The sequence below is a fragment of the Coregonus clupeaformis genome, unplaced genomic scaffold, assembly GCF_020615455.1.
Source record: "Coregonus clupeaformis isolate EN_2021a unplaced genomic scaffold, ASM2061545v1 scaf0388, whole genome shotgun sequence".
In the NCBI taxonomy this organism is placed as follows: Eukaryota; Metazoa; Chordata; class Actinopteri; order Salmoniformes; family Salmonidae; genus Coregonus; species Coregonus clupeaformis.
Window position 1 is genome coordinate 299,014 of NW_025533843.1, and position 14,759 is coordinate 313,772.

Sequence of the window (14,759 nt, forward strand, 5' to 3'; positions counted from 1 at the left end):
CCCCAGCTACACTACCTATACAGCTGGTGTCCTGTAGACCCCCAGCTACACTACCTATACAGCTGGTGTCCTGTAGACCCCCCAGCTACACTACCTATACAGCTGGTGTCCTGTAGACCCCCCAGCTACACTACCTATACAGCTGGTGTCCTGTAGACCCCCCAGCTACACTACCTATACAGCTGGTGTCCTGTAGACCCCCCAGCTACACTACCTATACAGCTGGTGTCCTGTAGACCCCCCAGCTACACTACCTATACAGCTGGTGTCCTGTAGACCCCCCCAGCTACACTACCTATACAGCTGGTGTCCTGTAGACCCCCAGCTACACTACCTATACAGCTGGTGTCCTGTAGACCCCCCAGCTACACTACCTATACAGCTGGTGTCCTGTAGACCCCCAGCTACACTACCTATACAGCTGGTGTCCTGTAGACCCCCCAGCTACACTACCTATACAGCTGGTGTCCTGTAGACCCCCAGCTACACTACCTATACAGCTGGTGTCCTGTAGACCCCCCCAGCTACACTACCTATACAGCTGGTGTCCTGTAGACCCCCCAGCTACACTACCTATACAGCTGGTGTCCTGTAGACCCCCCAGCTACACTACCTATACAGCTGGTGTCCTGTAGACCCCCCCAGCTACACTACCTATACAGCTGGTGTCCTGTAGACCCCCCAGCTACACTACCTATACAGCTGGTGTCCTGTAGACCCCCCCAGCTACACTACCTATACAGCTGGTGTCCTGTAGACCCCCAGCTACACTACCTATACAGCTGGTGTCCTGTAGACCCCCCCAGCTACACTACCTATACAGCTGGTGTCCTGTAGACCCCCCAGCTACACTACCTATACAGCTGGTGTCCTGTAGACCCCCCCAGCTACACTACCTATACAGCTGGTGTCCTGTAGACCCCCCAGCTACACTACCTATACAGCTGGTGTCCTGTAGACCCCCCCAGCTCACTACCTGTACAGCTGGTGTCCTGTAGACCCCCAGCTACACTACCTATACAGCTGGTGTCCTGTAGACCCCCCCAGCTACACTACCTATACAGCTGGTTGTCCTGTAGACCCCCCAGCTACACTACCTATACAGCTGGTGTCCTGTAGACCCCCAGCTACACTACCTATACAGCTGGTGTCCTGTAGACCCCCCAGCTACACTACCTATACAGCTGGTGTCCTGTAGACCCCCCCAGCTACACTACCTATACAGCTGGTGTCCTGTAGACCCCCCAGCTACACTACCTATACAGCTGGTGTCCTGTAGACCCCCCAGCTACACTACCTATACAGCTGGTGTCCTGTAGACCCCCCAGCTACACTACCTATACAGCTGGTGTCCTGTAGACCCCCCCAGCTACACTACCTATACAGCTGGTGTCCTGTAGACCCCCAGCTACACTACCTATACAGCTGGTGTCCTGTAGACCCCCCAGCTACACTACCTATACAGCTGGTGTCCTGTAGACCCCCCAGCTACACTACCTATACAGCTGGTGTCCTGTAGACCCCCAGCTACACTACCTATACAGCTGGTGTCCTGTAGACCCCCCAGCTACACTACCTATACAGCTGGTGTCCTGTAGACCCCCAGCTACACTACCTATACAGCTGGTGTCCTGTAGACCCCCAGCTACACTACCTATACAGCTGGTGTCCTGTGAGACCCCCCAGCTACACTACCTATACAGCTGGTGTCCTGTAGACCCCCCAGCTACACTACCTATACAGCTGGTGTCCTGTAGACCCCCCAGCTACACTACCTATACAGCTGGTGTCCTGTAGACCCCCCCAGCTACACTACCTATACAGCTGGTGTCCTGTAGACCCCCCAGCTACACTACCTATACAGCTGGTGTCCTGTAGACCCCCCAGCTACACTACCTATACAGCTGGTGTCCTGTAGACCCCCCCAGCTACACTACCTATACAGCTGGTGTCCTGTAGACCCCCAGCTACACTACCTATACAGCTGGTGTCCTGTAGACCCCCCCAGCTACACTACCTATACAGCTGGTGTCCTGTAGACCCCCAGCTACACTACCTATACAGCTGGTGTCCTGTAGACCCCCCCAGCTACACTACCTATACAGCTGGTGTCCTGTAGACCCCCCAGCTACACTACCTATACAGCTGGTGTCCTGTAGACCCCCAGCTACACTACCTATACAGCTGGTGTCCTGTAGACCCCCAGCTACACTACCTATACAGCTGGTGTCCTGTAGACCCCCCAGCTACACTACCTATACAGCTGGTGTCCTGTAGACTCCCCCAGCTACACTACCTATACAGCTGGTGTCCTGTAGACCCCCCAGCTACACTACCTATACAGCTGGTGTCCTGTAGACCCCCCCAGCTACACTACCCATACAGCTGGTGTCCTGTAGACCCCCAGCTACACTACCTATACAGCTGGTGTCCTGTAGACCCCCCAGCTACACTACCTATACAGCTGGTGTCCTGTAGACCCCCCAGCTACACTACCTATACAGCTGGTGTCCTGTAGACCCCCCCAGCTACACTACCTATACAGCTGGTGTCCTGTAGACCCCCCCAGCTACACTACCTATACAGCTGGTGTCCTGTAGACCCCCCAGCTACACTACCTATACAGCTGGTGTCCTGTAGACCCCCCAGCTACACTACCTATACAGCTGGTGTCCTGTAGACCCCCCAGCTACACTACCTATACAGCTGGTGTCCTGTAGACCCCCCAGCTACACTACCTATACAGCTGGTGTCCTGTAGACCCCCCAGCTACACTACCTATACAGCTGGTGTCCTGTAGACCCCCCAGCTACACTACCTATACAGCTGGTGTCCTGTAGACCCCCCAGCTACACTACCTATACAGCTGGTGTCCTGTAGACCCCCAGCTACACTACCTATACAGCTGGTGTCCTGTAGACCCCCCAGCTACACTACCTATACAGCTGGTGTCCTGTAGACCCCCAGCTACACTACCTATACAGCTGGTGTCCTGTAGACCCCCCAGCTACACTACCTATACAGCTGGTGTCCTGTAGACCCCCCAGCTACACTACCTATACAGCTGGTGTCCTGTAGACCCCCAGCTACACTACCTATACAGCTGGTGTCCTGTAGACCCCCCAGCTACACTACCTATACAGCTGGTGTCCTGTAGACCCCCCAGCTACACTACCTATACAGCTGGTGTCCTGTAGACCCCCAGCTACACTACCTATACAGCTGGTGTCCTGTAGACCCCCCAGCTACACTACCTATACAGCTGGTGTCCTGTAGACCCCCCAGCTACACTACCTATACAGCTGGTGTCCTGTAGACCCCCAGCTACACTACCTATACAGCTGGTGTCCTGTAGACCTCCCCAGCTACACTACCTATACAGCTGGTGTCCTGTAGACCCCCCCAGCTACACTACCTATACAGCTGGTGTCCTGTAGACCCCCCAGCTACACTACCTATACAGCTGGTGTCCTGTAGACCCCCAGCTACACTACCTATACAGCTGGTGTCCTGTAGACCCCCCAGCTACACTACCTATACAGCTGGTGTCCTGTTACTATCTCACTCCCTAAGAGGACAACACTAAAGTCTCTGTGGAACTCCATGTCAACAGATCAACACCATAATATTCCCTTGAGATCATGTGGTGTGTGTAATGAGGTTCTGTGTGAGGCTGTGTGTGTGTGTGAGTGATGAGGTTCTGTGTGAGGCTGTGTGTGTGTGTGTAATGAGGTCCTGTGTGAGGCTGTGTGTGTGTAATGATTGCTGCTGGTGCAAACAAATGGGAGGGTGTGTTAAAACAACAGGTCCCTCCCTTTCCCAGCATAGCCAGCTACATGGGCGGCAGGTAGCTTAGTGGTTAAGAGCGTTGTGCCAGTAACCGAAAGGTCGCTGGTTCTAATCCCCGAGCCGACTAGGTGAAAGATCTGTCTATGTGCCCTTGAGCAAGGCACTTAACCTTAATTGCTCCTGTAAGTCGCTCTGGATAAGAGCGTCTGCTAAATGACTAAAATGTAATGTAAAATGTACATGGAGTGGTATCCAGCTGGCCTCTCCTCGCTAACAGCTGTGTTGTGTTGTGTCCCACTGGTTCCAGGCTGTGCTGAGTAAAGAGGAAGTGTAACAGCTGTGTTGTGTTGTGTCCCAGTGGTTCCAGGCTGTGCTGAGTAAAGAGGAAGTGTAACAGCTGTGTTGTGTTGTGTCCCAGTGGTTCCAGGCTGTACTGAGTAAAGAGGAAGTCTGACAGCTGTGTTGTGTTGTGTCCCAGTGGTTCCAGGCTGTACTGAGTAAAGAGGAAGTCTGACAGCTGTGTTGTGTTGTGTCCCAGTGGTTCCAGGCTGTGCTGAGTAAAGAGGAAGTGTAACAGCTGTGTTGTGTTGTGTCCCAGTGGTTCCAGGCTGTGCTGAGTAAAGAGGAAGTGTAACAGCTGTGTTGTGTTGTGTCCCAGTGGTTCCAGGCTGTGCTGAGTAAAGAGGATGTCCTGCCAGACTCAGTGAGGACTCTGATCAACACCAACTATGATCCAGTCTATCAGTTCCACCAGTTCTTCCTGAAGGAGGTGGAGCAGAGGCTGCAGCAATGGTGAGGAGGGGCGGGGGTGTGTGTGTTTCCCCGTACGTCCAGGTATTCAGTACCACTCAGGACTGAATTCAGTGCATCACTCAGTGAGTCACTACAGCAGCCTGTCATACAGGAATGATCATCATCAGAGACCCTGGTGGACGACCAATCAGAGACCCTGGTGGAAGACCCAACAGACACCCTGGTGAAACACTGAGAGGAGAGACCTAGAGAACACTGAGAGGAGAGACCTAGAGAACACTGAGGAGAGACCTAGAGAACACTGAGGAGAGACATAGAGAACACTGAGGAGAGACCTAGAGAACACTGAGGAGAGACCTAGAGAACACTGAGGAGAGACATAGAGAACACTGAGGAGAGACATAGAGAACACTGAGGAGAGACATAGAGAACACTGAGAGACCTAGAGAACACTGAGGAGAGACCTAGAGAACACTGAGAGGAGAGACCTAGAGAACACTGAGAGGAGAGACATAGAGAACACTGAGAGGAGAGACATAGAGAACACTGAGAGGAGAGACCTAGAGAACACTGAGGAGAGACATAGAGAACACTGAGGAGAGACCTAGAGAACACTGAGGAGAGACCTAGAGAACACTGAGGAGAGACATAGAGAACACTGAGGAGAGACATAGAGAACACTGAGGAGAGACCTGGAGAACACTGAGGAGAGACATAGAGAACACTGAGGAGAGACATAGAAAACACTGAGGAGAGACATGGAGAACACTGAGGAGAGACATGGAGAACACTGAGGAGAGACATGGAGAACACTGAGGAGAGACATAGAGAACACTGAGGAGAGACCTAGAGAACACTGAGAGACCTAGAGAACACTGAGGAGAGACCTAGAGAACACTGAGGAGAGACCTAGAGAACACTGAGGAGAGACCTAGAGAACACTGAGGAGAGACCTAGAGAACACTGAGAGGAGAGACCTAGAGAACACTGAGAGGAGAGACCTAGAGAACACTGAGAGGAGAGACCTAGAGAACACTGAGAGGAGAGACCTAGAGAACACTGAGAGGAGACCTAGAGAACACTGAGAGGAGAGACATAGAGAACACTGAGGAGAGACCTAGAGAACACTGAGGAGAGACCTAGAGAACACTGAGGAGAGACCTAGAGAACACTGAGGAGAGACCTAGAGAACACTGAGGGACCTAGAGAACACTGAGAGACCTAGAGAACACTGAGAGGAGAGACCTAGAGAACACTGAGGAGAGACCTAGAGAACACTGAGGAGAGACCTAGAGAGCACTGAGAGACCTAGAGAACACTGAGAGACCTAGAGAACACTGAGGAGAGACCTAGAGAACACTGAGGAGAGACCTAGAGAACACTGAGGAGAGACCTAGAGAACACTGAGAGGAGAGACATAGAGAACACTGAGAGGAGAGACCTAGAGAACACTGAGAGGAGAGACCTAGAGAACACAGAGGAGAGACATAGAGAACACTGAGGAGAGACCTAGAGAACACTGAGAGGAGAGACCTAGAGAACACTGAGGAGAGACCTAGAGAACACTGAGAGGAGAGACCTAGAGAACACTGAGAGGAGAGACATAGAGAACACTGAGAGGAGAGACCTAGAGAACACTGAGAGGAGAGACCTAGAGAACACTGAGGAGAGACCTAGAGAACACTGAGGAGAGACCTAGAGAACAATGAGAGGAGAGACATAGAGAACACTGAGGAGAGACATAGAGAACACTGAGAGACCTAGAGAACACAGAGGAGAGACATAAGAACACTGAGAGGAGAGACATAGAGAACACTGAGGAGAGACCTAGAGAACACTGAGAGGAGAGACATAGAGAACACTGAGAGGAGAGACCTAGAGAACACTGAGAGGAGAGACCTAGAGAACACTGAGAGGAGAGACCTAGAGAACACTGAGAGGAGAGACCTAGAGAACACTGAGGAGAGACCTAGAGAACACTGAGGAGAGACCTAGAGAACACTGAGGAGAGACCTAGAGAACACTGAGGAGAGACCTAGAGAACACTGAGGAGAGACCTAGAGAACACTGAGGAGAGACCTAGAGAACACTGAGGAGAGACCTAGAGAACACTGAGAGGAGAGACCTAGAGAACACTGACGAGAGACCTAGAGAACACTGAGAGGAGAGACATAGAGAACACTGAGAGACATAGAGAACACTGAGAGACATAGAGAACACTGAGGAGAGACATAGAGAACACTGAGAGACCTAGAGAACACTGAGAGGAGAGACCTAGAGAACACTGAGAGGAGAGACATAGAGAACACTGAGAGGAGAGACCTAGAGAACACTGAGAGGAGAGACCTAGAGAACACTGAGGAGAGATATAGAGAACACTGAGGAGAGACTTAGAGAACACTGATAGGAGAGACATAGAGAACACTGAGAGGAGAGACCTAGAGAACACTGAGGAGAGACCTAGAGAACACTAATAGGAGAGACTTAGAGAACACTGAGGAGAGACATAGAGAACACTGAGAGGAGAGACCTAGAGAACACTGAGAGGAGAGACCTAGAGAACACTGAGGAGAGACCTTGAGAACACTGAGAGACCTAGAGAACACTGAGAGGAGAGACATAGAGAACACTGAGGAGAGACATAGAGAACACTGATGAGAGACATAGAGAACACTGAGGAGAGACATAGAGAACACTGAGGAGAGACCTAGAGAACACTGAGAGACCTAGAGAACACTGAGGAGAGACCTAGAGAACACTGAGGAGAGACATAGAGAACACTGAGGAGAGACATAGAGAACACTGAGAGGAGAGACATAGAGAACACTGAGAGACCTAGAGAACACTGAGGAGAGACCTAGAGAACACTGAGGAGAGACATAGAGAACACTGAGAGACCTAGAGAACACTGAGAGGAGAGACATAGAGAACACTGAGAGGAGAGACCTAGAGAACACTGAGGAGAGACCTAGAGAACACAGAGGAGAGACCTAGAGAAAACTGAGGAGAGACCTAGAGAACACTGAGAGGAGAGACATAGAGAACACTGAGGAGAGACATAGAGAACACTGAGGAGAGACATAGAGAACACTGAGAGGAGAGACATAGAGAACACTGAGAGACCTAGAGAACACTGAGAGGAGAGACCTAGAGAACACTGAGGAGATACCTAGAGACCACTGAGAGGAGAGACCTAGAGACCACTGAGGAGAGACCTAGAGAACACTGAGGAGAGACCTAGAGAACACTGAGGAGAGACCTAGAGAACACTGAGGAGAGACCTAGAGAACACTGAGAGGAGAGACCTAGAGAACACTGAGGAGAGACCTAGAGAACACTGAGAGACCTAGAGAACACTGAGAGACCTAGAGAACACTGAGAGGAGAGACCTAGAGAACACTGAGAGACCTAGAGAACACTGAGGAGAGACCTAGAGAACACTGAGGAGAGACCTAGAGAACACTGAGAGACTTAGAGAACACTGAGAGGAGACCTAGAGAACACTGAGAGGAGACCTAGAGAACACTGAGGAGAGACCTATAGAACACTGAGGAGAGACCTAGAGAACACTGAGGAGAGACCTAGAGAACACTGAGGAGAGACCTAGAGAACACTGAGAGACCTAGAGAACACTGAGAGACCTAGAGAACACTGAGATGAGACCTAGAGAACACTGAGGAGAGATCTAGAGAACACTGAGAGGAGGGACCTAGAGAACACTGAGGAGAGACATAGGGAACAGTGAGGAGAGACCTAGAGAACACTGAGAGACCTAGAGAACACTGAGAGGAGAGACCTAGAGAACACTGAGAGGAGAGACCTAGAGAACACTGAGAGACCTAGAGAACACTGAGGAGAGACATAGAGAACACTGAGAGACCTAGAGAACACTGAGGGGAGACCTAGAGAACACTGAGGAGAGACCTAGAGAACACTGAGAGACCTAGAGAACACTGAAAGACCTAGAGAACACTGAGAGGAGAGACCTAGAGAACACTGAGAGACCTAGAGAACACTGAGAGACCTAGAGAACACTGAGAGACCTAGAGAACACTGAGGAGAGACCTAGAGAACACTGAGGAGAGACCTAGAGAACACTGAGGGACCTAGAGAACACTGAGGAGAGACCTAGAGAACACTGAGGAGAGACCTAGAGAACACTGAGGAGGGACCTAGAGAACACTGAGAGGAGAGACCTAGAGAACACTGAGAGGAGAGACCTAGAGAACACTGAGGAGAGACCTAGAGAACACTGAGAGGAGAGACATAGCTAATACTGCTCCTCTGAGAGGAGATACATAGAGAACACTGAGAGGAGAGACCTAGAGAACACTGAGGAGAGACCTAGAGAACACTGAGGAGAGACCTAGAGAACACTGAGAGGAGAGACCTAGAGAACACAGAGGAGAGACATAGAGAACAGTGAAGAGAGACCTAGAGAACACAGAGGAGAGACATAGAGAACAGTGAGGAGAGACATAGCTAATACTGCTCCTCTGAGAGGAGAGACCTAGAGAACACTGAGGAGAGACCTAGAGAACACTGAGGAGAGACCTAGAGAACACTGAGGAGAGACCTAGAGAACACTGAGGAGAGACCTAGAGAACACTGCTCCTCTGAGAGGAGAGACATAGAGAACACTGAGGAGAGACCTAGAGAACACTGAGAGGAGAGACCTAGAGAACACTGAGGAGAGACCTAGAGAACACTGAGAGGAGAGACCTAGAGAACACAGAGGAGAGCACGAGGAGAGACCTAGAGAACACTGAGAGGAGAGACCTAGAGAACACAGAGAGAGACATAGAGAACAGTGAGAGACATACATACTCTCCCTGAGAGGAGAGACCTGAGAACACGAGAGAGACCTAGGAACACTGCTCGAGAGGAGAGACATAGAGAACACTGAGGAGAGACCTAGAGAACACTGCTCCTCTGAGAGGAGAGACCTAGAGAACACTGAGGAGAGACCTAGAGAACACTGCTCCTCTGAGAGGAGAGACATAGAGAACACTGCTCCACTACTCCCTCTGCTGGTTCAACTGTGTAACTACACTGAGTAGTTCAGTGTTCTTTATTAGTTACATATGGTACATCTACAAGTTGGTTGGAGAATCTCAGCAATGCAGTCAGGGTGTCATAACTCCCTCACCACTCACAGGAAGGGTTTGATCTTCTCCTGGGGATTGATGCTTCTCAGCGGTTAATCACCCTGTTGCAATGTGGTGTCAATTAGAGAGAGGGACAGATGGGTTACTGAATGAGTGATGTTCATTCCGCAGTTCCCCCTCAATATGGTGTCAGTGAGAGAGAGGGAGAAAGAGGGTGAGAAAGTATCTGTCTGTGTCCTGCAGAGTTAGGCATAGACGCAGGTAGAAATGTTGATATTGATTTCTCTCTCTCTCTCTCTCTCTCTCTCTCTCTCTCTCTCTCTCTCTCTCTCTCTCTCTCTCTGTCTCTCTCTCTCTGTCTCTGTCTCTGTCTCTGCTCTCTGTCTCTGTCTCTCTCTGCTCTCTGTCTCTGTCTCTGTCTCTGTCTCTGTCTCTCTGTCTCTGTCTCTGTCTCTCTCTGTCTCTGTCTCTGTCTCTGTCTCTCTTTTCTCTCTCTCTCTCTGTCTCTCTCTCTCTCTCTCTGTCTTCTCTCTCTCTCTCTCTGTCTCTCTCTCTCTCTCTCTCTCTCTCTCTCTCTCTCTCTCTCTCTCTCTGTCTCTCTCTGTCTCTTCTCTCTCTGTCTCTCTCTGTCTCTCTTCTCTCTCTGTCTCTCTCTCTCTCTCTCTCTCTCTCTGTCTCTCTCTCTCTCTCTCTCTCTCTCTCTCTCTCTCTCTCTCTCTCTCTCTCTCTCTCTCTCTCTCTCTCTCTCTCCAGGGAGGGGCGGTCCAACGCCCACATTAAAGGAGACTACCAGCGTGTCGGTGACGTCATGCTGAAGAACATTCAGGGGTTAAAGGTACAGTACATGTGGATATCGTTCCTACCCTTCAAAATGTCCTCCGAGTAATGTAGGACCTGTGGGTTAAAGGTGGAGCCATCTGATGAACATCTAGGAACACCTCATGATGTTGATCATGATTATCACATGGGGTTGGCATCTTTACAGCAGCAGCTAACAGTCCTCTCTCCCTAACCCCTACATCTTCTACCTAACCTACCCTCTCTCTCTCTCTGCCCCAGCTAACAGTCCTCTCTCCCTAACCCCTACATCTTCTACCTAACCTACCCCTCTCCTCTCTCTGCCCCAGCTAACAGTCCTCTCTCCCTAACCCCTACATCTTCTACCTAACCTACCCCTCTCTCTCTCTCTCTCTGCCCCAGCTAAGTCCTCTCTCCCTAACCCCTACATCTTCTACCTAACCTACCCCTCTCCTCTCTCTGCCCCAGCTAACAGTCCTCTCTCCCTAACCCCTACATCTTCTACCTAACCTACCCCCTCTCTCTCTCTGCCCCAGCTAAGTCCTCTCTCCCTAACCCCTACATCTTCTACCTAACCTACCCCTCTCTCTCTCTGCCCCAGCTAACAGTCCTCTCTCCCTAACCCCTACATCTTCTACCTAACCTACCCCTTTCTCTCTCTGCCCCAGCTAACAGTCCTCTCTCCCTAACCCCTACATCTTCTACCTAACCTACCCTCTCCTCTCTCTGCCCCAGCTAACAGTCCTCTCTCCCTAACCCCTTAAATATTCTACCTAACCTACCCCTCTCTCTCTCTGCCCCAGCTAACAGTCCTCTCTCCCTAACCCCTAAATATTCTACCTAACCTACCCCTCTCTCTCTCTGCCCCAGCTAACAGTCCTCTCTCCCTAACCCCTTAAATATTCTACCTAACCTACCCCTCTCCTCTCTCCCTCTCTCTCTCTGCCCCAGCTAACAGTCCTCTCTCCCTAACCCCTTAAATATTCTACCTAACCTACCCCTCCTCTCTCCCTCTCTCTCTCTGCCCCAGCTAACAGTCCTCTCTCCCCTAACCCCTTAAATATTCTACCTAACCTACCCTCTCCCTCTCTCTGCCCCAGCTAACAGTCCTCTCTCCCTAACCCCTAAATCTTCTACCTAACCTACCCCTCTCCTCTCTCTGCCCCAGCTAACAGTCCTCTCTCCCTAACCCCTAAATCTTCTACCTAACCTACCCCTCTCTCTCTCTGCCCCAGCTAACAGTCCTCTCTCCCTAACCCCTACATCTTCTACCTAACCTACCCCTCTCTCTCTCTGCCCCAGCTAACAGTCCTCTCTCCCTAACCCCTACATCTTCTACCTAACCTACCCCTCTCTCTCTCTGCCCCAGCTAACAGTCCTCTCTCCCTAACCCCTACATCTTCTACCTAACCTACCCCTCTCTCTCTCTGCCCCAGCTAACAGTCCTCTCTCCCTAACCCCTTAAATATTCTACCTAACCTACCCCTCTCCTCTCTCCCTCTCTCTCTCTGCCCCAGCTAACAGTCCTCTCTCCCTAACCCCTTAAATATTCTACCTAACCTACCCCTCTCCTCTCTCCCTCTCTCTCTCTGCCCCAGCTAACAGTCCTCTCTCCCTAACCCCTTAAATATTCTACCTAACCTACCCCTCTCCTCTCTCTCTCTGCCCCCAGCTAACAGTCCTCTCTCCCTAACCCCTTAAATATTCTACCTAACCTACCCCTCTCCTCTCTCCCTCTCTCTCTCTGCCCCAGCTAACAGTCCTCTCTCCCTAACCCCCTAAATCTTCTACCTAACCTACCCCTCTCCTCTCTCTGCCCCAGCTAACAGTCCTCTCTCCCTAACCCCTAAATCTTCTACCTAACCTACCCTCTCTCTCTCTGCCCCAGCTAACAGTCCTCTCTCCCTAACCCCTTAAATAGTCTACCTAACCTACCCCTCTCTCTCTCTGCCCCAGCTAACAGTCCTCTCTCCCTAACCCCTTAAATAGTCTACCTAACCTACCCCTCTCTCTCTCTGCCCCAGCTAACAGTCCTCTCTCCCTAACCCCTAAATCTTCTACCTAACCTACCCTCTCTCTCTCTGCCCCAGCTAACAGTCCTCTCTCCCTAACCCCTTAAATAGTCTACCTAACCTACCCCTCTCTCTCTGCCCCAGCTAACAGTCCTCTCTCCCTAACCCCCTAAATCTTCTACCTAACCTACCCCCCTCTCTCTCTGCCCCAGCTAACAGTCCTCTCTCCCTAACCCCTTAAATAGTCTACCTAACCTACCCCTCTCTCTCTCTGCCCCAGCTAACAGTCCTCTTTCCCTAACCCCTAAATCTTCTACCTAACCTACCCTTCTCCTCTCTCCCTCTCTCTCTCCTTTCTCTCTCTGCCCCAGCTAACAGTCCTCTCTCCCTAACCCCCTAAATATTCTAGCTAATCTACCCCTCTCCTCTCTCCCTCTCTCTCTCTGCCCCAGCTAACAGTCCTCTCTCCCTAACCCCTTAAATAGTCTACCTAACCTACCCCTCTCTCTCTCTGCCTCAGCTAACAGTCCTCTTTCCCTAACCCCTAAATATTCTAGCTAATCTACCCTTCTCCTCTCTCTCTGCCTCAGCTAACAGTCCTCTCTCCCTAACCCCTACATCTTCTACCTAACCTAACCCTCTCTCTCTCTGCCTCAGCTAACAGTCCTCTCTCCCTAACCCCTAAATCTTCTACCTAACCTACCCCCCTCTCTCTCTGCCTCAGCTAACAGTCCTCTCTCCCTAACCCCTAAATCTTCTACCTAACCTACCCCCCTCTCTCTCTGCCTCAGCTAACAGTCCTCTTTCCCTAACCCCTAAATATTCTACCTAACCTACCCCTCTCTCTCTCTGCCCCAGCTAACAGTCCTCTCTCCCTAACCCCTAAATCTTCTACCTAACCTACCCTTCTCCTCTCTCCCTCTCTCTCTCCTTTCTCTCTCTGCCCCAGCTAACAGTCCTCTCTCCCTAACCCCTAAATCTTCTACCTAACCTACCCCTCTCTCTCTCTGCCTCAGCTAACAGTTCTCTCTCCCTAACCCCTAAATCTTCTACCTAACCTAACCCTTTCTCTCTCTGCCTCAGCTAACAGTCCTCTCTCCCTAACCCCTAAATATTCTACCTAACCTACCCTCTCCTCTCTCTCTGCCTCAGCTAACAGTCCTCTCTCCCTAACCCCTAAATCTTCTACCTAACCTACCCCTCTCCTCTCTCTGCCCCAGCTAACAGTCCTCTCTCCCTAACCCCTACATCTTCTACCTAACCTACCCCTCTCTCTCTCTGCCCCAGCTAACAGTCCTCTCTCCCTAACCCCTAAATCTTCTACCTAACCTACCCCTCTCCTCTCTCTGCCCCAGCTAACAGTCCTCTCTCCCTAACCCCTACATCTTCTACCTAACCTACCCCTCTCTCTCTCTGCCCCAGCTAACAGTCCTCTCTCCCTAACCCCTACATATTCTACCTAACCACACTCTCTCTCTCTGCCCCAGCTAACAGTCCTCTCTCCCTAACCCCTAAATCTTCTACCTAACCTACCCCCCTCTCCTCTCTCTGCCCCAGCTAACAGTCCTCTCTCCCTAACCCCTAAATATTCTACCTAACCTACCCCTCTCTCTCTCTGCCCCAGCTAAAAGTCCTCTTTCCCTAAATCTTCTACCTAACCTACCCCTCTCCTCTCCTCTCTCTGCCCCAGCAGCAGTTGACGTCCCTCCTGCAGCGTCACGGTGAGGTGTTGGTGGAGTTGGAGCGTTCGTGCCGTTCGTCCCAGCGGCTGGAGGAGGCGTGTCGGGAGTTTGAGCAGCAGAAGGTGTGTTACCTGCCCCTTAACGTGTTCCTGCTGCGCCCCCTGCATCGCCTGCTGCACTACAAACTGATTCTGGAGAGACTCTGCAAACACTACCCCCCCACACACCAAGACTTCAGAGACAGCAGAGGTAGGCTACAGCAGAGAGAGAACCCACTCCTCTAGTTGTCCTAGTTAATATCTCAGAGATGGTGTGTGTTAGAGAGAGAACCCTCCTCCTCTAGTTGTCCTAGTTGATATATCAGAGATGGTGTGTGTTAGAGAGAGAACCCCCCTCCTCTAGTTGTCCTAGTTGATATATCAGAGATGGTGTGTGTTAGAGAGAGAACCCCCCTCCTCTAGTTGTCCTAGTTGATATATCAGAGATGGTGTGTGTTAGAGAGAGAACCCCCCTCCTCTAGTTGTCCTAGTTGATATATCAGAGATGGTGTGTGTTAGAGAGAGAACCCACCTCCTCTAGTTGTCCTAGTTAATATCTCAGAGATGGTGTGTGTTAGA

At 51.0% G+C, this 14,759-nt stretch overlaps 1 protein-coding gene across 2 annotated transcripts in view; it reads left to right on the forward strand.

Annotated features, from left to right (window-relative positions):
• Nucleotides 1–14,759, forward strand: part of LOC121562294 (FERM, ARHGEF and pleckstrin domain-containing protein 1-like) — a 189,069-nt gene that overhangs the window by 119,352 nt on the left and 54,958 nt on the right. For both annotated transcript variants that reach the window (XM_045215187.1, XM_045215186.1), the window contains exons 16-18: nt 4,448–4,581; nt 10,404–10,485; nt 14,154–14,391. In XM_045215187.1, the coding sequence (XP_045071122.1) occupies nt 4,448–4,581; nt 10,404–10,485; nt 14,154–14,391 (454 nt within the window). The remainder of the gene's footprint in view (nt 1–4,447; nt 4,582–10,403; nt 10,486–14,153; nt 14,392–14,759) is intronic.